General features: G+C 44.6%; 2 protein-coding genes across 4 annotated transcripts in view; one reads left to right on the plus strand and one right to left on the minus strand.

The window, feature by feature from the left end:
• niban2a (niban apoptosis regulator 2a) overlaps positions 1 to 8,351 on the minus strand; it is a 30,120-nt gene extending 21,769 nt beyond the window's left edge. The window contains exons 1-2 of the mRNA XM_060037960.1: positions 7,781 to 8,351; positions 2,710 to 2,837 (exon numbers count right to left, since the gene is read on the minus strand). Coding sequence (XP_059893943.1) covers positions 2,710 to 2,837; positions 7,781 to 7,835 — 183 coding nt within the window. The 5' untranslated portion in view covers positions 7,836 to 8,351. The remainder of the gene's footprint in view (positions 1 to 2,709; positions 2,838 to 7,780) is intronic.
• A 1,143-nt stretch (positions 8,352 to 9,494) lies between these two features.
• stxbp1a (syntaxin binding protein 1a) overlaps positions 9,495 to 27,054 on the plus strand; it is a 31,974-nt gene continuing 14,414 nt past the window's right edge. For 2 of the 3 annotated variants that reach the window (XM_060037967.1, XM_060037968.1), the window contains exons 1-7: positions 9,495 to 9,655; positions 17,029 to 17,078; positions 18,043 to 18,124; positions 18,367 to 18,443; positions 19,057 to 19,135; positions 19,712 to 19,815; positions 21,833 to 21,904. In XM_060037967.1, the coding sequence (XP_059893950.1) occupies positions 9,619 to 9,655; positions 17,029 to 17,078; positions 18,043 to 18,124; positions 18,367 to 18,443; positions 19,057 to 19,135; positions 19,712 to 19,815; positions 21,833 to 21,904 (501 nt within the window). In that variant the 5' untranslated portion in view covers positions 9,495 to 9,618. Of the gene's footprint in view, positions 9,656 to 17,028; positions 17,079 to 18,042; positions 18,125 to 18,366; positions 18,444 to 19,056; positions 19,136 to 19,711; positions 19,816 to 21,832; positions 21,905 to 24,339; positions 24,349 to 27,054 lie in introns of all 3 variants that reach the window. The other variant, XM_060037969.1, reaches the window with a different exon arrangement.

A 27,054-nucleotide genomic window follows, 5' to 3' on the forward strand; every position in this document is an offset into this window, starting at 1 on the left:
GAGGGAGAGAAGAGAGGCCTGTGTGCTGGGGGTTTGGGAGAGAGGTTCTATTGGCTTGTTGTTGACCGTTGCGGAACTGAGCTGAAAGACCTGCTGTTCAGATCTCAATGGACGCATGAAGAATGAATGGCCGACCACAGGGCCATTCATTCTTCGTGAACAGGACAGATTCATGATGTCATACCTGCCAAACTGCCAGAGAGTTTGGCGCTTATGACAGTTGGGTCTGTGTTTCATTTCTGTTGGCCCTGTTTTCCAAACTGACGTTGCAAGACCCGTTTGTAAGGGTGCATTAGTGTGGAACCTCCCAGTTCATTATCGATTACCATGGGGCCTTATCAACAGGCACGGACCCCATTAATCTGTATACAATCGGATGGACCTACAGCCCAACAGAGCAACAAACCCTATGACACATTAGCGGCAGCCATCTTTGTTGCTTGCCTCAACGGCGGCTCCCACAAGATGTATGACACATGTTAAACATGTAAAACATGAGCGCACATATTCGCCTGGTTCCCAGGCTAACCGTTACTTAGATGCCTTTGGCTTGTTTGATATTAAAGAATAGGCCAATTGTAGATCCATATAACTAACTGCTTAAAGTAATCACATATCAGACTTTTTATTAATGTTTACAGTCTGATGGCACACAAACTCAACCTGGGTGATTGGGTTTTACTTTATTTTGCTTCATATCATATTATTGGCGGTGGTGATCTGTAAGGGGGGCATAATTGGCTAGCAACGAACACAAACTCAGCCAGCTGTCGTTAACCATAAACTCAAATCAACGGCCACTGTAGTATACACTTAATAAAACCCACTTCTGAAAACCCACTGGTGCAAATCAGTTTCTCTTTGGTAGAATATCTCCGTAACGAAACAGGAAACCAGGCCTAACTCCTTTCAGTTGGTTGTTTCCGGCCCAGACCCCCAGGAGTTCTGCTGTGACACCTGGATCCCAGGTTAGCTGTGAATCCATTCCCTGCTGCACCTACGGAGCTGCACATGACGCCATCGGCCCACGCGTGAGGACCTATAATAGGAATATCACAGCCACACGCGTCGACAGGGCTTCCATTAACGCCCCCCCCAGCAGCCTGTCTGCCCAGGCGTGAGATGTGCTCCAGTTCCTCTCCAGTCATCCGTGACACTGCTCACCAGCGGCTGCAGGAGGCCCTCTGCAGCACAGGTCCGTGCACTCTGCTGTGGACACACAGCCATTGTCTCTGGTGTGTCACCATAGAGACACGTATACTCTCTGCACTGATAAATAAGAGAGATGCTAATAATGTATTTTTGTGATTGCAGTTGGTTATATTTGCCCACCCCCGCTTTGTATTATTAAAGTGTGTTTTGATTGAGTCACATGGATCTCATACAGCCAAATGCGGGAGAGCCATGAGACTACATTAAAACACACTTTAATAAAAAATAAGGTGGGGGCAAGTAAAAATACACTGATGGCAGCTTTAATGCGTTTACAAAGGGAACCAAGCTGGTAGTAGATACAGACGTTAATAACTAGATTGATGTAGGGATGAAGCTTGTGGAGCTAGTGCAGTTTCCTGCTTAAACGTATCAGGGGTTCAGTCACCAGTTATCTTAGGAAGAAGGCAGCTTTCACAGCCAATCAAAAGGCTTTCACAGGTCTATGTTGAATATGACATTCACTTTGAAAGGGGGGGGGGGGGGCATAGAGTGGTGCCAAGGGTGTTGGCTCCATGTCCCAGAGAACTGGATTTAATGTCCCCCACCGCGCTGTGAAGCAAGATACCATAACCCCTACCTTGGAGAAAAGAGTGCTAAATGTTGAATAGTTCATAGAGGTGTTGGGGCTAAATGTTGAATGGTCAATAGTTCATAGAGGTGTTGGGGCTGGATGATGAATAGTATATAGTGGTGTTGGTGTTAAATTATGAATCATATGATGTTGGGGCTAACTGATGAATAGTCAATAGTACATAGAGGTGTTGGTGTTAAATGATGAATAGTACATAGTGTTGTTGGTGCTGGATGATGATTAGTATATAGTGGTGTTGGGGCTTAATGATGAAAGTACATAGAGGTGTTGGTGTTAAATGATGAATAGTACAAAGAGGTGTTAGGGCTAAATAATGAATTGTAATTAGGGTTGTTGGTAGTAAATGATGAATAGTACATAATGGTGTTGGGGCTAAATGATTAACCGTCAATAGTACATAGAGGTGTTGGTGCTTAATGATGAATAGTAATTAGTATAGTAGCACTTACACATAAGCCTCTTATCCTATCATACCAGCAACTACCTCTCTAGATCTACTAATCAGCCTCCTGTATTAGTCCCCCTGGTGCACTCAGAGCTTGGTAAACCCGCTTTCTCCTTTGTTGCACCTCGGACATGCAATGAGCTGCAAACCATCACTTGTTGTGGACAATGTTGCTGTTTTGTATAACCTCATGTTGTGGCCTGTATGTTTCACTTCCTCTACCTTGTATTCCTTTGTGTAGCTTTCACGCAGTATTTTAACTTTTATGTATCGTATGTGTGCTATCATTTGAAATAGTTTTTATGTGAAACAGTTTTTTCTCCATGTCAAACGATTTGTGCTGCCGTCTTGACCAGGACTCCCTGGAAGAAGAGATCTTGTGTCCATCGGGGTCTTCCTGGCTGAATAAAGGATGAATAAGATCTGAATAAGGACATGGCGGCGCTGGTGCACTTGCCTTGCGGTGCAGCAGCTGGGACTGCGTGCCTCCTCCCTCTATCTCGTAGCGCACGCTGTTGAAGAGCGCCACCGCATACTGCTGCTGGTAGGTCTCCCCAAACTCCCGCATCACATCTCGGGTGCGGGCTGAGGGGGAACACAGTGCACAAACACATGAGTATGAGCATCCTGGGATAATAATGTACTCTGAATGAAGGCAATATGTTTATTATCTACACACTTCCATCAACACGGAGAACACATACACACAGACTCATAGGATGACACACACACACCAACACAATAATATGACACACAGCTAATTTAGGTTAGGGCACACATACATAATAACATCAGCTGACATGAATACAGCTATACAACGTAGCTGATATAGTTTAATAGCCTAGCATTGCTGGTCATTTTTAAACACACTTCACATGTCCACCAGCTCCATCCTGTAGTAGTGGATGCCAGACAGGACCCCCTTACGCAGTCCTTAAATAGATCTGGTACTTACAGCCATGAGCACTATGTGCATGCACTTTAATGCTCACCAAAGCAGCTATGACACACAGAATCTAGGTCACATGATCTCACGTCACCTCCGGTCCTGTCTGGGTCTGACCTTGTGCCCTGCTGTCTACTAGTGTTGGGAAGAGTGTTTCCCTCTGGGGAGCATGTAAAGGGACAGGCCACCCCTACACAACAACGTTGGACCTGGGACCACGTCACCTTTGAACTGAAGAGGCCAGTTCAAAAAACTTTGAAACTATGATAGTAAAAGGAAGAAGGTGAGGAGAAGACGGTGAAGAAGAAGAGGAAGAAGGAGGAGTAGGAGGATGCAGACTTGTAGAGAGGATTGTGAAGGTGGGGGAGGAGTAGGAGAAGAAGGAGGAGAAGGAGGAGGATGAGGAGGGAGGGAGGATAGAGGTGAAGGGTGAGAAAAATAACAATATCCTGTACAATTCCTTTTTGTATTTTTCTATCTTCTATCTCAGTTTTCTTATAACACACCACGTCAGATTCCTTTCATGTGAAAGCCTACCTGGCAAAATAAAAAGCACTTAGAGGTTCGGCTTCTAAGATGCAGGACCCAGAAGGCTGAGCATGGACATTAATGTAAGGTTATATAAAGGGAAGCTGGTGACAAGTCGTCTGTGCTGACGCTGTTGAGTTACCTACCCTTACAATGTGCCCTTCAAGTCTGAATCAATCGAGATGAAGCCTGGCTTTTGTTACCGAAAGGAGAATATTAGCAGGGCAGCAGAGCCTGTAGAGGAAGAGGGATTTATGTGTATAAAATGTAATTAAATGTTTCAAAGCGCTATTTAAAGGAGCATTTGTGTGAAGTTGGAGAATGAAATGACCAAACCTTGCCTGAAATGATGTCTATTATTCATGAGAACTGCCATTTCATAATATAATATGACCATCTCTTTTCGATATGACAGGCCTCATCTGTGACACATCCCTTGAGGAGATGAGTTATGTAACTCCCAGACTAACTCATTACACCCTGTACCGTTCAGATAGGACTCCAATGCCAACATGAACTAATGCAATAGAAGCAAAAACACTTTGCTGTGAGCGTTTTGCATCAGCACCATCGGTCTGTTTCAGTGCCAAGCAAATATTTTCATTTAAGTGTTAAGTGTCACAAAGATAACTGCGTAGGAGATAGAGGAATGTAAAAACACATGGAGTGCACTCTGTCCTCCCCAGGTCCCCCTATGAAGGAGACATTGTTGGTTTGAGATAAGCCCAGGACAAATAGATAATAGACAAATGGGCCCTTCTGGGTGAAAGCGATTGAATCATGGTTGATTTACTATTCATTTGAGGTTGAACCTTTCTTCACATAATTTAGTTTTATAAAGCAAGGATTGGCTTCCAAAACAATTCGACAGCATCATGAATAACTGACCCCACAGGTGATTACCTTGTGGAATCTCAATATGATAGTATTGCAAGAACTATTCCTTCCTTATTCCCCAACCCCGAAGGGAATTGGATGAGCATGACACAAGTGTATGCAGATATGAGTTTGGTTTGAATTACTTTCAAACAGAGGGCAGAAGCTGATCATGTTGAGAATGGTGGATCAGGGCGGCCTGTGTGTGTGTGTGTGTGTGTGTGTGTGTGTGTGTGTGTGTGTGTGTGTGTGTGTGTGTGTGTGTGTGTGTGTGTGTGTGTGTGTGTGTGTGTGTGCTCGCGCGTACAGTATCTGGGTGTGCCTCGGTTTGTGTGTGTGTTTGGGGGAGGAGGAGGGGAGTGTGAAAAAAAAAGCTGACAGGATGAAATGCCACACACAAACACGCCAAGATGAGCAAGCACACACACACCTTAGCTTATGAGAGCCAATAACCACCTCAGGGCGTGTTATTGCTCTTGTTAACTTGACTTTAAAATCAATGTAATGTTACTTTATTGACTGTTGTTGTACTTCTTATTCCAATCAATTAGACATGTTTATTCATTGTACGTTATAACCATGTTATATGGCACCGAGGAAGGGCGGGGGCACTTCAAGAATAAAGAGAGTGAGAGTGGGAGAGATGGAGTTTTCTTAACCAATAAGGACTGCTATTCTGAAGACTGTTTCCACTGGCTAACTGTGCCAAAGCTAACATACTGAGGAGCCAAGCATGTCCGAACACACACACACACACACACACACACACAGCCACATGCGCATATAGTATACACACACACACACACACATTCACAAAAGCACATACACACAGCTACATATGCCTACACATTGTACACACAAACAAACACAGACACACACAGCCACATATGCATACAGAGTACACACACACATATATATATATACTGTATATATATATATATATATATATACTGTATATATATTTATTTTAAGACCACCAATATCTTTCTAATAAAATCTGGTATAATTATAATTCAAGGGTTGGATTTGATGTAAAGAGAGGTTTCAGCTACAACAGGACCCCACATTTTGTCAGTTATTCTAACAGCGTGTTTGGTCGACCCAGGGAGCCTTACGCAGAGCAAACCACACGCATGATAACTGCTCTGTTATTTGACATTCAAAGCTATTCTGCCTAGTGCCTATTGAGGCTCTATGCTAATGCTGCTCCAGCAGAGCAGATGGTAGAGATTGTAATCCCTGGGTAAAATTAAAAGTCATGACAATTGCATACTTGTTGTACCCTGTGCCTGTCTATATAATCTTCTGGCCTGTATATCTGAGTTTGTGTGCGTGCGCGTGTGTGTGTGTGTGTGTGTGTGTGTGTGTGTGTGTGTGTGTGTGTGTGTGTGTGTGTGTGTGTGTGTGTGTGTGTGTGTGTGTGTGTGTGTGTGTGTGTGTGTGTGTGTGTGTGTGTGTGTTGGGTCTTAATGAGGGAGGAGGAGATGGTTTTATTACAAAGTGCTTCGGCTGCAACTATGAAGCATCACCTTGTTTGGGCTAGCCTCTCTAAACACACTCCTACAGGGAGCAATACACTGACTAACCTATCGCAACACACAGACACACACACACAGACACACACAAACATTCAGATATGCATCGAGACAGTGGCAAGCTTAAAGGTATACCACACAGACTTGCACATAAATAAACTACACACAAAAAGTAGACAGACACACAGACACAAACACACACACACAAAATAAACCAACCCACAGCCACACACATACACACACATACACATGTGCACTGTTGCACACAAGCCCAAGGAAGAAAAACAGAATGTGCAGGCTGATAACATCCCATTACAACTGCCGTCTATTAATCCCAGAGCAAGTCGCTACCTGCTGGAGTTAAGCTGTTACCATTTTCTGTTCCTCCCTGTTTCCTGCATATGTAGGAACGTGTTCACTAATAACACTTGGCTTTGTAATGAATGATTTAATTTGGGGAATGTTAGGAATGTGGCTGAAGCACCTTATTTCCTTATCCTTATTGAGTATTCGTCCGTATTGATTTGTGCCTTTCCATTGCAGTGGTCGACATCAATAGGACTAGCACAATGACACTTTTCAAAAACTGTCCAGACCTATTAAGATGAACTATTTGCACATATCTTAATGCGTGCTCTGTTCGCTACAAAGTCCTATGTTATTTTATTGCATAATGTTTCTGGACGAATGCAGAATAAATTAAATGAAAGAAACACTACGAAACTATGAAACTTATGAAATTATTTTACTTTCCTTTTCACTCATGCGTTTGAACTTTGATTTACAGTCGGGGTGAAAGAAGGCATTATCTCGGGTTTCCGGGCTTGGGTTCCCACATGTGGAACCACAAGGAGGAGGAACTGACGAGCTCTAAAGTTGGAATAACCGCAGCAGACGGGCAACTGGGTGGAATGCACAATCTCCAGAGATGACTGAAAAATAACCCTGAATGACTCCATCTCGAATTTACTTATTCATCGTATGCATTGTGTGCTATTTCGTATTCGGGTTTATTTTCGAGCATGAGCGAGCATCTGCGCTGGTTTTAGTGAAATAAACCGACCACACATCACCACACTTGCGTCTTGGGTAACTTTGAAGCCTCTCCCATCCAGCCTCCTCCCTGTTCCTGCTGCTTGGAGATACAGTCTCAGGGTAGGACACTAGGTCTTAATTAGTAATGCTACTAGCCATCCCTAGATTTAATCCAACCTGTCCCTTATTGAACAAACCGTGTCATTGTCTCAAGAGACAAGAACACCGGCTTAGATCATGGAGTAAAGACACTAGAGGTGTTATCTTGTTAAAGCAAGTGTTATTATAAAGGCCAAGGGGGAAAGGCGCAACATGCAACACAACGATACTGGGATAACGTTTAAATTAATAAACGACCAGGATGGCTTGTAAAATCCCTGGTTGTCAGTCATGTGTAGGCCTACGCTGCACTACAATAGACAATATGTGCTTGGTAATTAGATACCCACATGTACAAATAAATAAATAAATGAACAGAACCCAGGATTTCAAGGAGGACAATAACCGTGAAGCCGGGCGCCAGGGCGCCTACGAGGGGCGAACACCTCCGCCTACACCGTACGATGCCCGTGTGTGTGGACAGGAAGCAGAGCAGTCCTCCACTTTACCTGTAATTATCTCCCGCTTGCCTTCGTCCAGATGCGAAGACACGACGTCCCCCATTGTTACGAGAGAAACCTCCGCTGCGTAAAGATATCCTCACCGAGTTGGGCACCCCAGACGAAGGGGGCGAAGAGGACGTTAGAAAACGTAGGCTACACTATAATACTCCACCACTGGAGTGGTTGAGGGACAAAAAAAAAGGCTCCACGTTTTTGTTTTTCACGAACCAATCGTTAATTCGTTTTTCCTCCTCTCGAACAATCGTCCGAATTGAGCGCCTTTAAAGATCCTTGACGCGCGCGCCCTGGTAGCATCCACTCTCTCGTGCCACCAAGGTGGTTGTGTTGTGTGGCGCGGAGGGGTTGTGGCGGGAAGGGGGGGGAGCGCTCGTGGGACTCGTACACCAAAAAAATAAAAGCAGGAGGCTGGCCAATTTTTTTTTTTGCTTCGAGGTGAACACACACACACACACACACACACACACACACACACACACACACACACACACACACACACACACACACACACACACACACACACACACACACACACACACACACACACACACACACACACACACACACACACACACAGTGACAGCAGAAGGACACACCCTCCGGTATGGAACCACTGGTTCAACATGTTCATTCTGCCCTGCTGCTGCTGCTCTGGGTGTGGCCGGGACCGGCCTCGTCCTGTTGGGGATGAACCGGTATACCGTCCACCGCACCGGCGGTACGGCGCACCGTGTGGGTGTGCTTTGTCCTTGACGCGGACCGAGAAAGCTACAGGGCGAATGTGTGCCACGAAAGAAAAGAAATACACCATCTTTTCATTTTGAGATCATGCATGAGAATAATTATGGAACAAATAACCAACGTCCCCGTTTTTTTTTTATGTTGGAAGGTCTTTTTAATTAGCATATTCTGCTATTATATTGACTGTAAGAGCGACGCCCATTGTAGGAAGACACCAGAGACCTTATTGTTTAACGTGTCGAGGCAGGATCGATAACGGAAGCCACACAGGCTCCGGGTGGACCGTCTTAAGAGAGACACCGCCCCCGTGTGGAAGCTTCTCACATCGCTGTAAAGCTGGACTACATTATGGAAGACAGCATGTTCACAGCAGAGGATATCCCCCTCCCCCCCTACGTCTCTCTCTCTACGTCTCTCTCTCTACCTCTCTCCCTCTCTCCCTCTCTCTCTCTACCTCTCTACCTCTCTCTCTCTCTCCCTCCCTCCCTCTCCCTCTCCCCCTCTCTCTCTCCCCCCCCCCCCCCTCTCTCTCTCTCTCGAAACCCATATTCTGTAAGAAATAGTATTATATATATATATAATACTATTGCTTACAGAATATATATATATATTTTTTTTTTTGATACAGACTGACAACCAATCATGCAGGGGGCTGCACATTTGCCAGATAATTGTTATTATGAGATACAAATGCAATATTGTGTCATAACTCATACACTAACCTAAATGAAGACACGTACGGAAACATGCTATTAGACTTGTAATTATATCTACCTAATTATCAATCTGCCTAATTTGATCTACGATTGAGTGGTAGATTGAGTTTATTCCACTGAATAACAGATGGTTGTATATATTGAACAATTCTCACACTATTTCTGAGACTATAGGTTACAACAGTAGTATTCCAGCGCATTGGTCGTGTTGACGCGGAAGGATACGCGGTGACGTTTCCATGTTGGAGGCTCCTCCGCAGTGAGGTGCTCCTCATACATCCTCCACATCCACCACAGAGAGCAGAGCAGGACTAAGGTGCAGGAGAAATACATCATCAGTAGAACCTTAATCCAACTCATCGCAGCATCATGGCGCCAATCGGATTGAAGGCGGTGGTCGGCGAAAGTAAGCAAACATTTATGCTATTTTTTTTATTTGAAGGTGGGATAATTAGCGATTGCAGACTTGTAGGAGGGATGGGATGATGATGATGGCGTTGTGCGCACGCACGCACCCTGGGGATTCAAGTCATGGGAAGCGATTGGAGAAGATGATGGTACCCGTTTGTGGGCTACACACCACAACCTCTTACTGGGACATGGGATTTAGACGTATTTCCCCCCCATATCCAAATCATTACCGTCTGCATCTGCCCCTATAACGCATCAGGCCAAACCTCCATCGTTCGTGTGCGTTGGTAGCATCCTCGTCCAGAGCAGAGAAAATAGGTACGCCCATAATCCAAATCAGACATTCTGTTAGAAATGAGCCACGGGATGCCGCATCGCAGCTCGTTGCGCTCCGGTACAAAACGCGCACAGATAAATGCGCCGTTCGTCTAATTGGACCTCGCGCGTCTGAAGCCCATTGCAAATGTATCATTAAAGGTCAATGATGTTTAAAGCATTCCATATTGAGTGATACCTCTCCGTGTCCGCTGTGGGGGGTTCCCCGGGTGCTCGCGACGGCTCACCCCTCTGATGGATCACCAATGAGGGTTTGCTGCGCAAAAAAAAAAACGTTTCATCATAAACCGAAACATTAAATCGCAAACCGACCCCTTAGCCCAGTGTGCAGTCGACAGTGGTCGTCCGAGAGGCTTTGATACTATACGAGGCGTTGCGGAGGTGCATGTCAACCAGAGAGGCCCAAATGAGGTGAAATAGTGTTTTAAACAAGCTGAGAACACACAGCTCCCTGATCTGTGCCCTCATCAGCACCATGCCCTGGGTTATAGTGTCTCTGCACCACTCGGTCACCTATAGCCTACAGACGACGGGTCAGTAGCCTGACCTGTCGGATGGAGCAGGCCAGAACAGGCCGGAACAGTTAGAATTTGATTGATTGATAAGGGTTAATTGCAAATCAGCCGGTAGTGGGTTTCAGGGTGGGCCTTGCATTGAGAACGGTCATGGAGAATTATCCACTATTGCGAGGGTCAACTTGGTACATCCAGTAGGCCTACTGGTTGTCGCATAGGGCATTTTACTGTTGGTCTATAAATGTAGGATTATTTATTCATGTAATCATGTATTACGCTGATTATTCAGAACTTTTCTGACATGCACCAATCGCATGCGTTTTACAGCGTTTTACATTCCCATCGAACATAGTGCGTAAAAGGTGGTGTGCAGATAATATCACACCAATCGATTTCTGCTCCGGGTTGAATTCATACATATGAGTGTAGGTCTACTACCAACACCCTCATCATTATCATCATCATAGGGTCTGTTTCCACACAGAACAGCAAAACTGCTGAATCTTCCATTTCCATGAGGCTGTAGTAGAAGCCAGTCCACCGGTCCTGTACGTGGCGGTGTGCGGTTCAGGTAACGGAGATTTGCACATTCATGGCAAACATTCAATGTTCACCTTTCAGATCAGTGAATGCCCAATTTTTTATAGGCCTATTTATAAAACACAACGATGATCCTCGCAGCGGTGCCAGGACATTCCCCGTTGCTAACTGAATGGCATTCTCTATAATAAACCAACGAGTAAACCCTTCTCCTCTCCCAGTAGTAAAAAAAAAAAAAAAAAAGGAAAAGCCAAAGCGCTGACACCTGCGCGCTGCTGAGCTGAAGAACAACACTGTGCTTCTTGGCTCACGGTTGGTACGTGCGTCAGGTTGCCAGATCCAAGGGTTTGAACGTACATTGGGGCTGGACCTCTCTCCGTTACGCAGTAAAGTGATCGCTTAAAAAGAACGGCAGACAGGTCCCGCCCCGCGTACGTTCGGACCCTTGGATCAAATCCAATGGAAGGAACGTGCGCAGGAAGGAAGGTCTCTCTGCGGCGGTAGCGCGCGAGCAGCCAGGCCACCGCGGCTCAAAAGAGCGAGAGGGTGGTGGGGGGGGCGATGATTTACGCCTCCCCTCCCTCCCTCCCCCTTTATTACGACGGGAGATCCGTTCAGCATGAGAGGCCAGCTAAAGACCTACACAAGGCTACTGTTCACACTACATGAAGCTGTTTCTTAGTTTGACTTGATTACATTTGAGCATGATGACAATTTATCTATCTATATAATTGTCTAGGCCTATGTTTAATATAATATGTATCTACTATTATAATTTATCTGTACATAATATAATATTAATTGTATTATGTACATCTTGCACAACAATCCCAACAGGGCATAGCTGAACCAAAAGGAACACATATTTTATTCTACTTTATATTTATTTATTTTCTTACGCAACATGTCATCAGTTCTGCACACTGTCGAAAACTGAATATCTGAAACTGAACACAGAGATTGTCCGTATTAGCAGTAAGTCATTGTGCTGTGTAAGATCAGGACAGGTGCAGATGTTGCTGATATCAGTGAAGCCATGGGAGCGGGTTAATGGAGCATAAAAATACCCAGAATGCACCTGGGAAGGTTAACTAGTTGTCAGAGATGTCCATTATGTACCTCAGCGAACTCAAGTAGTGCGTCAGGCAGACATTAGGGTGACAGTGAGAGAAACAGACAGACCGAGTTACAGAGGGACAACGTTTGATATTTGTTTATAATTGTCTTCATATAGGCTACCCCCCTGTACTGCAGTCCCATTTTGGTTTCAAAGTGCAGGCAGGCACAAATACACACAAAAACCCACACACAGACACAAACAAACACAAACACACACACACACACACACACTCAAACGCAAACACGCACACATTAAACATTATCGCTGACCTTGTGAAGTGCAGGGGCCAAGCACAACTCATAGTGTGACGCAGTGTCTGCGCTCTCCCTGCTACTATACACACACACACACACACATACGCACACACACACGCACACACACACACAAAGACCTACACTTATATGTAGATTCAGGCTCATCAGCCTCTCACACACACACACACACACACACACACACACACACACACAAACACAAGCACACACACCTACACTTATATGTAGATTCAGACTTACACAGAAACACACTCACACACATACACACAAAACCTATATACGGCCGCATGGTTCTCATTGTGTAGGTCTAATTACTCAAGAGCGGCTCTAAAACAGATCCAGATACTTCAACAGTCACACATACATCAAGCGATGGGAATTTACGTTAGGTGTGGTTGGACGCATACTCTTTAGAATCAGCCTGGATTGCCAGATGGTTTGTAACAGACAACCATCTGGGAAACTTAGAAAGTGATTGGAAAAGGGCAGGATATTAGAAAAAGACGTGGCAGGTGATTGGATGAACCATCCGTCCATTATCGTCAATAACCCGGTTCCTCGTAGGTCTCTGATTGGCCTGAACCACTGCAGTCCCGACACAAGGTTGGGACTTGAAGCCTGGCAAGACGTGATCATGCAAATCCAGCCTTGTCGCAAGGTCACTCTAGAATAGCATTATTTTTTAAAGTAAAACACCAGTTAAAGTGTGAAACCGGCACGTTGCCCTGTGTCCAAGCCGGCTGCCACAGTGCACACTGAGCGCCCGGTCCTATTGATATTTCGCCCATTATATTTGGCCACCATCTGCCACCATTTGCAACCACAGCACTAATGTTCTTAGGTTACCTTTGAACTCATAGAAGCCCCCGCCGTGTCCTGACCTTCTAGGATGTTCTAGGACCTCACAAAGAGGGAGACGACCGGTTCAGACCTGTTCCTGAGTCCGTCCTGTCGTGTATGACAGTCACATGCTGTTGTACTGAGATCCTTGCAGTAAAGATATGAATACATATAGACACACACGCCCCAAATGTGGCGTCTGTTTTTTTTTAACTACCATTCCATACAACATCTATGCAACATAGAAGTCAATACTCCAAGACCAATGGTTGGCTGGTTGAGCTGTTCTTTGTTAGTCTTTGGTTTCCAATTGGACAAGACGATAAATCACTACGCAGCGCAACCGAAGAAGATCTAGAAACCCTGTAGAACAGACCAGAATCCCTGCCCCCTCCCGACTCAATCTAGCTGGTTCCGCCTGCAGCGTTTTAACGCACAAATTCCCTGTCCTCTGTTACAACTGATTCTATTTTAATCCCAATGTGTGTGCGATATTCTGCCTGGTCGGACTCCATCTACCTTATTCACCTTGCAGACATATCGGTTAGTTGTTTGTGTAACCCTTCTAGAATCGTTGGTAACCATGACAACGCAATTCATTATTTTTTGTTTTACAATCCATTTCCCAAAACAGGTAGCTTTGGAATGCAGTTCCATTGAGCTGTCATGGTTCCCCCCAAAGATTCTAGAAGGTTGCCCCTCCCACAACCAACCAATAGGGCGGCTCGGTGAATAAGGTCTAAGGGAGGTTTCCATTGAATGTTGTTACGACCTTGCTTTCAATTTCTTATCTGCACATTTGAGCCCGTGGTCACCACAACACTGCAGGGCCTGGGAAAGGGTCCTTGTCTCCATCTGTTACTGCAAACTATTTACTATCAAGGAATTTAGAAGACGCTTTCATCCACTTTACAGTGATAGATACATTTAATGAAGAAGCAGGGTAGAGGGGCTAGGCCTCTTGCTCAAGGATACCTAGATAAAGGCTGCTGAAATGGAAGATCCAGCATTTTGGCTAGGCGTCAAACACCCGGGTCACTACGCAAGGCTGCCTCCTGTACCAACCTATCCCTGGTCCCTCGGATGAGATGGATGACCGGACTAAGGGGGGCTCTGCTAATCTATGCCTCCCCAGCCTGTCTGGGCTTGGTCTCTACCCTGGGCAGGGGCGGTGCCATCCAACTATGTTATGTAACCGAGGCCTGTGCCTTTGGCTCGCGCTTCAGAAGAAATGAAGGCATGTGATTGGTCAACTGGAAACAATTGCAGCATTGCTTTTTAGATTTTATAGACTCTGCACCTGACCTCTTAGTCCAGCATTCCAACCAGACTTACCAGTAACTCTGGAGATACTGGTTGGAGTGCTATCTAAAATAGAGGCTATTAATCATTCATGGCCTGACAACTAATTAGCATTTAGTCAGCCAGCAGATGTTTTTTATCTTAAGAGACTTTAGTGAATTTTGTTGATGTCACGGAGGAGCAAGTATGTCAGGTCTTCTGGCTCAGGGATGCCTTGATACCCTGGGATCTGCTCTGCCTACAGCCGCCAGGGTACTGTCACATGGGAGCTGTCACATGGGAGCTGTCTGTGGACGACGTGATGTCACACGTTATGACATCACATGGAACACCAAATGGAAAAAACTCTGGCAGTCATACAGCATATACAACCCTGGTATCATCGGTTTGCTGTGCAATGCAGGATTCGTGTTGTTCCCCCCCCCCCCATGCAGTCTCTTCTTTTGTGTGTGTGTGTGTGTGTGTGTGTGTGTGTGTGTGTGTGTGTGTGTGTGGGATGTGTGCGCCTCCGTCTGTCTGGTTGACACAGCTGTGTCGTGTGTTTATATAAGCTGTGACTCAAACGAACGGGCGTTGTTGGTGCGTCAAACTCAGCGACAAAAGAGACTGTAAATGTTTCTGTTTCCGTTAAAGGGTTTTAAAACCTGCATCGATAAGAATACTAATTAATGTGCATTGTTTCATCTTGAATGTGTATGTCAAATAGTGGATGAATCACATTAATACTGCAGATAGTACTAACCCTATTTTAGATTCTGAGACAAATTAGCAGTATTTTGTAATACTTCTACTTATATAAATGGAGGAAATACACATGAATTGCTTTAATTAAAAGGTATGCTCAATATAACTGGATGAATAGAGACGGTTAAATACAAATTAAGAAATCTTAATCTCTATCGCTCTAGGATCCTCAGGTCAGCTGATAAAGAGCTGAAACTTGCTGCGTCATGATATGACTTATCCACATCCCATTGATGCATCTGAGCTCACAGACATGCCATTCGGGTTGGAATTAGTTTTTTAATCATAATATCATAGATTCATAGATGTCATAGATGCTACGTGATGTCACAAATGCTACGTGATGCAAAGACGCGATGTGATGTCACAGATGCCGTTCTATGGCATCTATGCTATGTGATGCCATAGATTTATATCTGATGTCAGTGATGCTTGATATGAATTTTAATGCAGATCAAAAAGCAGTCTGTTCGATACTGAAAAGCTTGAACAAGATGTATCATGGGTTATTGTTATTAAAAACTGTCAGAAAACCTCAGGGAGAGTGAAGGGAAGAGGAAACGTCTGAAGGATATGACCTTGTGTTGACCTCTCCTCTCCTCACATACTTCACTCTCATCCTGCTGTCCCTCAAGCCTTCATGACAAAACAACAAAGCTGTCAGAATATTTTTTAGTTCTTAAATGTAGAGGCCCACCACAGCAAGCCTGCAACCCAACCATTTAACAACGATTATTAATTAATCTTTGATTGATATTATTGGGATTATATGTATGACGGAACAGAAATTGACTGATTTAGGCTATTGTTTTTCATTACTTTGATTCCCATCGTCTGCAACCATTGCAATCCTTGTGTTTGGTTAATCCGTTGGGATCCACCGCTGCCTCCACCAGCCCTAGGGTTTAAGCTAGCTAGTTTTAAAGGGCTTAGCGGTTTATTCCATGATACCCCACCATGTTAAACGGCTACTCCTGCTAAACAGATTTATATGCTAATTCTACGTCCAGATGGCTAGTGTAGCGAGATGGCTAATAACGCACTGTGGCTCCAACATGGCCGCTCGCCTCTGACGCGCAGTGGAAAAGATTGCACAGCACTGCCATGGCAACAGAAAGAAAAATTATGATTTAAACTATAACATTAAATCCATGTGAGGGTAATATTTCTTTAGGGGGGATACAATTATTTAAGAAATAATATTGTAATTTTAATATTATATTTTATATAAAATTATATATATTTTGGACTTAATATCATTGTAGAAACGTTCGTTATATAACTGAATTGATGTAATTACAATCCCCTCATTAGTTGGGGAGTATAATTCCATAGTGCTTTCCCTCAATAGTGAAATAAATGGAGCAAATACTAATTGTACTAACTTTTGTGTGAGTGTTTGTTTGAGTGTGTGCGAATAAGTTTCTGCTTGCAGAAATGGAAACACATTGAATACACACCCAAACACCCACCCACCCACACGCACGCACGCACGCACAGACACAGACACACACACACACACACACACACACACACACGGGTCAGAGTGACTTGTCTCTCTTTGAGAGAAACTTTGTGTGTGTGTGCATGCGTGCGTGCGTGTGTGTGTGTGTTATGGGGGAGATGATGACCATGATCAAGTATAGACCATATCAATCACACTTTGCCTCACCCTAATTCCTTCGTTTGCATTCTACAGAGATTATGAATGACGTCATCAAGAAGGTCAAGAAGAAGGGGGAGTGGAAGGTAAGAATCAGCATCACACCCGACCAGGGTCAACAATAACGTGTTGAAAGATGTCTGTGAACGTTTCCAGAGCTCTAGAAATGCTCTTCTTCTTTCGAAATATGCACCAAAATGATTTTCAGCTGCGCTGTGTCAGATACCATGTAGAAGGTGGGAGACCATCAGAATACCAAAAACTCAGTAACAGTGGTCTGTTCAGCCGTGTAACATGAACAAGTGTAGCTCAGCTGGCTGGGGGGCTTGAGTGGGAGGTGTAGGGGAGTGTCCATAGTAAGATTCTAGTAAACGTGTTGTAGAATATGTCAGTTATAGACTGTGAATTATAGATTACTTTATGAAATTAACTATCGATAAGTATTAACTATTAATGTCTCCACATTGCGTCTTTAAGTATCAGAAAGTAAAATTTTGTTTACAGTTACATTACTATATTTATTAACAATACAGAACCTTTTAGTTCTGTGAATCACCACAAAATGCCAACTTAGAACTGACAGCAGCTGCAGATAATGGCCTCAGTGTCAGGGGTCACAAAACAGGCAGCAAAGAACGATCCCGAGCTGTCAGTAAAGACCTAATCAGTCAATAACCAATCAATCGATCTTAACACAAGTCTGCTGATAGACACTATTAATGTAGATATCACATATGATGGCTGACCAATAATGGCTGCTATATTTACAATAACTACTTAAGCTCAATTGTACAATTTCATATAGGTAAGAAACATCTTGAAATTTGAAATGTTACAGTGTGTAATACGTGTGTAACCGGCGTTTGTATGTTTGTTCCAGATGTGTGTAACTGGTGTGTGTGTGTTTGTTTCAGGCATGTGTAACTGGTGTTTGTGAGTTTGTTTCAGGCGTGTGTAACTGGTGTTTGTGTGTTTGTTCAAGGAGTGTGTAACTGGTGTTTGTGTGTTTGTTCAAGGAGTGTGTAACTGGTGTTTGTGTGTTTGTTCCAGGCTCTGATTGTGGACCAGCTGAGTATGAGGATGCTGTCATCCTGCTGTAAAATGACTGACATCATGACAGAAGGAATCACCAGTAAGACTTACACTAGTCCAACACTAGTCCTAACCAGTTTAACACTAGTCACTAGTTTGCTTCAAGATGATTTGTGATCTGTCTATTTCCCTTGTTTAACACATCTCTCTCTCTCTCTCTCTCTCTCTCTCTCTCTCTCTCTCTCTCTCTCTCTCTCTCTCTCTCTCTCTCTCTCTCTCTCTCTCTCTCTCTCTCTCTCTCTCTCTCTCTCTCTCTCTCTCTCTCTCTCTCTCTCTCTCTAGTTGTGGAGGACATAAACAAGCGACGAGAGCCACTCCCCACCCTGGAGGCCATCTATCTCATAACCCCCACAGAGAAGGTGAACACAGACACAGACACACACACACACACACACACACACACAGACACACACACACACACACACACACACACACACACACACACACACACACACACACACGGTAGAGTGTGTGCGTGTGTGTAAAATATATGTTTATAGTGTGTGTAGCAGAGTATGGGCGGTTTCCAGCACAGAAAGTGTGTCTATATCTCTATATACGTAGATACACTTCCTGTGCTGGAAACATATATATACAGTATATGCACAGACATAAAGAGACATACAGTATATACATACACACACGTACGCATATATAAAGTGTATGCTATATGCAGTCGACAGTGTTTTGCCCAACACTACTCCGCGAAGAGTAAACCACACAGTTTTGTGTTACCTCTCAACAAAAAACACACACTCATGCTTAATCAAACACACATACACTAACAAGAACACACACACACACACACACACACACACACACACACACACACACACACACACACACACACACACACACACTCAAAGATGTCTACCCACACAGTTATTGATTTCAACACACACATACAAACACAGACACACACAGACACACACACACACACACACACTGACAGAGTGTGCCGTCTCTCCTCAGTCCGTGCACACTCTGATTGGAGACTTCAAAGACCCCCACTCAGCTAAATACAAAGCGGCCCACGTCTTCTTCACAGACTGTGAGTACACCTTCCTCTTCATCACTAGTCTTCCTCTCCCTCCCATTCATATCAATGAACATACACAATTTGTTGCAAGTTACTGTATTCTACTGTGGATTCAAAGAAACCTCTCATCTTTTCAAATCATGGTTTATAAAAAAAATGAATGAAGGTCAGTGTGTCGCTGGTTTGATGCTCAGCTGAGTTGATGTGCCACTGCCTCAACCCCACCCCGATGAGAGGCTTGTTGCCATGCATGTGTTATATGCTGTGGCCAATGACCATGACAAAGAAACCAGATATGCACAGTGGATGAGTGATATCCGTGCTATAATGACTAATAAAGAATATTCACAGTGGATGGGTGATATCTGTGATATAATGACTAGTAAAGAATATACACAGTGGACGGGTGATATCTGTGCTTTAATGACTATTAAAGACACCATATCAACACAGTGCATCAGTGATATCTGTGATATAATGACTCGTAAAGGCACCATATCAACACACTGGATTGGTGATCTCTGTGATATAATGACTCGTAGAGGCACCATATCAACACACTGGATCGGTGATCTCTGTGCTCCACAGCCTGCCCTGACCCCCTCTTCAACGAGCTGGTGAAGAGCCGTGCTTCCAAAACCATCAAGACCCTGACCGAGATCAACATCGCCTTCCTGCCCTATGAGTCACAGGTGAACGTCTGCCACAGAACCTCATGGAGCGACGATGGAATCAGACAGAACATCACAGAATCGAACACAACCTTATCAAACCTGATGGATCAACAGAACCCGATAGAGCTGTACAGAGTTAGACAGAAACTCACAGAACCGGATACAACCACACAGAACCCTGTAGACCGCTTGTTGGAACCAAATAGAATTGTCTAGAACAAGATAGACAGATAAATAGATAGATATGCACAGACCGAGAAAGAGAGAGATCAGACTGGTTAGTTATGTAAATATTAATATTGTATACAGATGAAAATAATACAATTCTGCCGTTTGGTTCTCTTGGTTTTTCTTTATGACTTGTGTTTGTTTTGTGCTCTGGTGAGCTGGCATAATGGAGGGTTTTATTGTCCTCCCAGTCCTATTGAATAGGTCAGCCTGTTTGATTTTATAATGTCATCAGGAACAATGATTGATTAATATAGAACCGACTCAATCTGCCCAATCTTGGAAACTGAAATTATTAATGCAACTATCCCAACATAATTTGACTGCTCATGTTTATGTCTAATACATTTCTCTAATTTAAATCCATCTCTACATATATATTTTATATATGGAAAGCTAAAGGCAATTTTCTTTAATTGTCTTGTTATTTAATGTTAGTATTGTTATCCTTATAGCCTCTCACTTTCTCCCTGTCAAAGGCTTTATGTTCCTCCTGCTGTAACACTATGCCGTTCTACTCTCTCTCTATCCTTTCCATATCTGTATCTCTCTCCCCCTGCTTGCCGAGGATGCTTCCCGACCCACAATGCATTGCCCTCCCCTGTCTACTCTCATTAATTCAGAGTCAGAGGGTTTCTGCTTCAGGCAAAACACACTTCCCTCCGCCCCCTACCCCCCTCCTCCCCTTAGCCCGCCCACAAATCACAGTCCTCCCCTCATTGGTTGAGCCAGGTTCCATACGCCCTCAGCAGCCAATGAGAGCAGGGCTAGCTAAGAGAGCTGTCTGCAGGGAGGGAGGATCATGTGACCAGAGGCAGATGGGGTGGGAGGAGGGGAGAGAGTCAAGGAGAGAAGAGAGGAGAGGACGAGTGGTAAAGGCAGGGGATGTAAATGAGAAGAGGTGAATGATATAGCAATATAGGTGGGGTACTTAAATATAGCAACACAGATTCGGCCACGCAGAACGCTATTGAGGGACAAAAGGACATGAGCATACAAGATACATGATAAGATCTGAGTAAGAATACAGCAGAGATTTTAGAGGTCAGAGGAGGGTTGTGTGTGTGTGTGTGTGTGTGTGTGTGTGTGTGTGTGTGTGTGTGTGTGTGTGTGTGTGTGTGTGTGTGTGTGTGTGTGTGTGTGTGTGTAGATGATCTTGGATGATGTCATTTGGGACAGTGGTAGTAGGTAGTAGAGAAAGCTAGTATGTTAACAGCTCGGCCAATGAAATGATGAACCAAAAAAGGACGAGCCCGCCCGGGGCAGAATACTCTCTCGGTCATTCATTCTGTCTCTCTCACTCTCTGTGTCTGTCTCACTGACTCTCAGTTTCCTTCCTTTTCTCCCTCATAACTGCACCTCTCTCTCTCTCTCTCTCTCTCTCTCTCTCTCTCTCTCTCTCTCTCTCTCTCTCTCTCTCTCTCTCTCTCTCTCTCTCTCTCTCTCTCTCTCTCTCTCTCTCTCTCTCTCGCTCTCTCTCTCTCTCTCTCTCTCTCTCTCTCTCTCTCTCTCTCTCTCTCTCTGAAGACATACTGTAAACGGTGTTGCGTACTACACATTATGAATAATATAATACATAATTGATCTTTCGATGCTGATGCATCGGTCTGTAAAAACAGTTGGTCCAGGCTAACTAAATAACTGCCTTAACTCTAAACGTCAACATTAATCAACAGGTTCATGTCCAAACTGATTGATACAGTTATGTATTATACTGTATACGCAGCCCTTGCTCATAGCTTTAGCCGAGCATAATAGGAAGGTAAGCTTGTATTAAGTGCGTTTGTTTGTGTTTATCCGTGCACAGGTGTACTCTCTGGACAACCCCGATGCGTTCCAGAGTTTCTACAGCCCCCACAAGACCCAGCTGAAGAACGGGGTGATGGAGCGCCTAGCAGAACAGCTAGCCACGCTATGCGCCACCCTGAAGGAGTTACCCCGGGGGCTGTCGGTACCGAGGGTGAGCTGATGCACACACATACACACATACACACACATATACGCACAGCAATCGGGTGACTGATTTAAAACATATGTTATCCCCTTTTGATTTAATGTCTTGTGCATTCTGTTGCAAAACCCCGATATCCCGTCTGAGCAAGACTTGTGATGTAAATAATGTCATGCAGAGGGTGCACGGCGAACCAGATATTATTTGAGTGAACGAGAGGAGGATGGTACTTAGGTATTAGGTGAGCCCTGTAGGAAATACCGGCGACTGTCACGGAAGACGTCATTGCCGTCCACGCTTACTTTTTCAGTATATCATAAACTAAATGTATAACTGCATGGGATGTAACTCCTTCATTCAAAGCAGGAAACGTGGGCGAACAACAGTCATAATTATGTTATAATTCAATATATTATTCATCCATCCGACATCACCATAGCAAAATATCATCATGCGTGTTTTGATTTTGCCGTCCCTGCCATTCCCATCCCTTGTGCCGTTCTGTCCGTCTGCGGTCTACTAGCCTGAATCAATCCTGAATTCCATGTGAAGCATAAGACATAAGATATAGATGTTACAAAGCACATCTTATGTAATCCTAAGTACATCTCAAATGTCCTTTCATCATTTCCCGTCACCATTCTAGATTCTCAGCCTCCCCATCTCTGACCCGTCCATCGTCCTGGTAACCTGGTTTAAGGTGTGCATGTGCTCTCATGTTGTGATACCAGGGAGTACAAGGACAATGCCACCCTGGCCCAGCTGGTGCAGGACAAACTGGACGTCCCTACAAGGCTGACGACCCCACCATGGGCGAGGTGAGACGTCCGCCTTTCAGATCAATATTATATTATTCCATTGGGCTAGCATCGAGATAATTTATTAACAGCTAATTTATCAGAGCTTAAAGAGGTAAAACTGGCAATGATCTTCTCCAACCCCTTTGGATAATTGTATTGGTCCGTCTGCCTGACTCTGATCTTCTCTCTGTCTGTTTGTCTACCTGTCTTACCTCTCTGACTGTGTGGCTACCTGTCTTACCTCTCTGACTGTGTGGCTACCTGTCTACCCTCTCTGTCGTCTACCTGTCTACCCTCTCTGTCGTCTACCCTCTCTGTCGTCTACCTGTCTACCCTCTCTGTCTCTCTACCTGTCTACCCTCTCTGTCGTCTGCCTGCCTGTCTGCCCTCCCTCCCTCCCTGTCTTATCTCTCTGTCTGTGTGTCTACCTGTCTTACCTCTCTGACTGTGTGGCCTACCTGTCTACCCTCTCTGTCGTCTGCCTGCCCGTCTGCCCTCCCTCCCTGTCTCTCTGTCTGTTTGTCTACCTGTCTTACCTCTCTGACTGTGTGGCTACCTGTCTACCCTCTCTGTCGTCTGCCTGCCTGTCTGCCCTCCCTCCCTGTCTCTCTGTCTGTTTGTCTACCTGTCTTACCTCTCTGACTGTGTGGCTACCTGTCTACCCTCTCTGTCGTCTGCCTGCCTGTCTGCCTGCCTGCCCTCCCACCCTCCCTGTCTCTCTGTCTGTGTCTCCCGGGGGTGTTCAGGGTCCTGATAAGGCCCGCTCCAGCTCATCATCCTGGACAGGGCCTTCGACCCAGTGTCCCCCGTCCTCCACGAGCTCACCTTCCAGGCCATGGGCTACGACCTGCTGCCCATCGAGAACGACGTCTACAAGTAGGCATCACACCGCCTCACGGCCATAGGGAGGGCTGCAGTATCACAACAGTCAATGAACACACTACAACTACACTGCGTACCTTAATGACACCTGCACCCAAGTGCTGGCACATCTGAAATTAGGATACACAATTTCTGATCTGATTCTATGTTTGCATTATTCACACTATCTAGGAAGAACCAACAGATACTGATAATATTGACAGATGATATTCAAATATCCCCCAACCTGGCATCAATAAAATGTATACTGTTAGTGAATATATAATCCCCTGTGAAGCCTGTTGAGACTGTAACTGTGATAGGGTTTCTACAGACACATTCGACTGTGCGTTATAAATCAGTCGTCTGCCATCAGTCTGCGTGTGTTCTTTACATCTGTTCTCTGTGTTTCTCCAGGTACGACACCAGCGGTATGGAGACTCCCGCGAGAAGGAGGTTCTGCTGCACGAGGACGACGACCTCTGGTGGGCCCTGAGACACAAACACATAGCCGAAGTGTCCCAGTAAGTCTTCCTCTCTCTTAACCCTATTATCTCCCCTCCGTTTAATGCATCATTACTTGGCCCCAGAAACAGATTGCCAGTTTAGCTTTGAGATAACAGTTATAGTTTAATCTGAAATCTGTCCGTCTCCAGACTTCAGATCCAAATCATGTCTTTATGGAGTGCTTAGTACTGAGAGAACGTTTCTGTAAATGCTGAGTTACAGTAAGCCAGTAAGTGCTCCTCTGCTATTTGGGTCTGACCTCCATTTTGTTTGTTGGTGATAGGGAGGTGACACGACAGCTGAAGGAGTTCTCCGCCAGCAAGAGGATGAACACGGGAGAGAAGGTAGCACTAAAAATAGATTACCTTCGCAAACGCCGACTCACGGTGGTTCTGTGGGCAACCTTCAAATGATGTCGTGACTTAACACTTTTACGCATTTATTGATTTGAAGGTCTTCCGAGTTTGGGCAAAAAAAGAGAAATTAACTGTCTTTGCTTCTATGCTTCTATCCTATTGATTTCCATTAGGCCAAGATAATTCATGCAAATTCACAATCTATATATTTTCCCAAGTCAAGACTCAAGAACCAATAAAAACACACCACGGTCACCACAACAGGCTGCGGATGGTCTCCAAGGGACACATTTTCAAACTGCTGGGAAGTTGTGTTTGTGTGTGTCATCGAAGCGTTGGCGTGCACTACAGTCCTCGTGTTCTTACCCAACAGACCACGATGAGGGACCTCTCTCAGATGTTGAAGAAGATGCCCCAGTACCAGAAGGAGCTCAGCAAGGTATGGATGGCGATACACTGGAATAGCAAAAAAATGTATTTTCAAAATCATCCCTAAATGAAGAGATATGACTGCATGATCAGCCAACCGGCCATCTCAGTGGACTGCACCCGCTGGTAGGCTGGGCATCGGATCATCATTGCTCTGAGGGGACACTCCCACTTGTGATGTCACCACACCACTATAGCCTCAAATAGAGGCCGTTGTGGTTCATGGAACAAGGCTTCCACGCTGTAAATCCTGCCATTAAGTGCAACCTTGCGTGGTTAAAGCCATGATTGTTTAAGTGCGCATTAATGAAAGGTGATGTCATTCATTGTCAAAGCCTTTTGGCCACAGTTGTTTGTTTAGGCCGGTATGAACACATCTGTTTGTTTACTGAGTCTATGTCTCTCCATCAGTACTCCACCCATTTGCAGCTGGCTGAGGACTGCATGAAGCACTACCAGGGCACAGTGGATAAGCTCTGTCGCGTGGAACAGGTATGGAACAGGTGGCAATGCACCAAGGGACAGGACATGTGATGTGGCAAGACGAACGGACAGGAAGTGGACTACAACAGAATAGCACAGAACCCAAAGCAATGGGAAAGTAGAAAAAACTGATAAACAAAAGTGACAAGACCAAATTTAGTTGGATAAACATCATACATATCCTCAAAGTTAGTGTATTAATGTACGTTTTAATGTGTATAGGGGTCCAGGTATCCGTTGTACAGTAGGTGGGGGCAGGATAGTGCAGTAGTTTGACTCACAATGTGTCAGAGGCATTGGGAGTAACTAATGTGAAGGAGAAGTAAGAGCTCCATGTGTCTCTGGGCTGTAGGACCTGGCCATGGGCACCGACGCCGAGGGAGAGAAGATCAAGGACCCCATGCGGGCCATCGTCCCCATCCTGCTGGACGCCAACGTCACCACGTACGACAAGATCCGCATCATCCTGCTCTACCATCTTCCTCAAGAACGGTGAGGGGCACTGTATTAAAGCATGTACACCGATTCTTTGGGATTTCGTGTATATAGTGTCTATAGATGCAATGTCTTTCATGTGACACATTGAAAATAAACATAGAATTGAAATTTCATGCAATTTGTTTTGACAGTATTGGTGTTGAGGACGCAATCAAATCTAAAATGAGAGCACAACATCATATTAAGGGCCACAATTGTCAAAAGATATTGCAAACAGAAATTAGATTAGAATTGTTTTAGAAATGTTTGTTCAAGAAAGTTGAAGGCATTCTAACGTACATGTGTTTTGTGTGTTCTATGGATGCACTCTTGTCTGTGCGTGTATGTGCGTGTATGTGCGTGTGTGTGTGTGTGTGTGTGTGCAGGCATCACGGAGGAGAACCTGAACAAGCTGATCCAGCACGCCCAGATCCCCCCTGAGGACAGTGAGATCATCACCAACATGGCCAACCTGGGGGTCCCATCATCACAGATGTAAAACCCTCACACACACACACACACACACACACACACACACACACACACACACACACACACCACACACACACACACACACACACACACACACACACACACACACACACACCACACACACACACGTTGTTGGGCTGTACTTACCCCTGGCCCACTTTATTTACTGACATTCATTACTGCTCACAAATTTATAGAAAAGCACCATTCTAAAAGAAATGGCATCTGGTTGATTGTTAATTTTCTATATCTCCTATACAGTCAATCACAGTATTTTAAGTCTAGACGTATATTACTGACTGAAATCATTCGGATGGAAATTATTCAGAATTATATTATTTGGAATGAAATCTTTCTTACTGAAATCATTCAGAAGTAACTCATTCCAACTAAAGACAGTCCAACTGACCTCGTCCAGTCGGTTAAATCATTCCAGCTGAAAGGAACCAAAGGCCAGCGGGTGAAGAGGCCATGTATGTGTGAGTGGAGTGCACGTTGTGCACGGTGGGCTGAGCAGAGGACAGGCGGTCAGGAAGTCCAGCCCCCGCTGGTGAAAACGCTGCTCTGACTCTCACTCCTCTCCTCATTACAGCACCTGCGGTTTGCAATTTATTTGATCTTCTTTTATAACTTGCCTTTTTATTGCACATTTTATCTACATCTAATATCTTTT

The sequence above is a fragment of the Gadus macrocephalus genome, chromosome 19 (assembly GCF_031168955.1).
Source record: "Gadus macrocephalus chromosome 19, ASM3116895v1".
NCBI classification, from domain to species: Eukaryota; Metazoa; Chordata; class Actinopteri; order Gadiformes; family Gadidae; genus Gadus; species Gadus macrocephalus.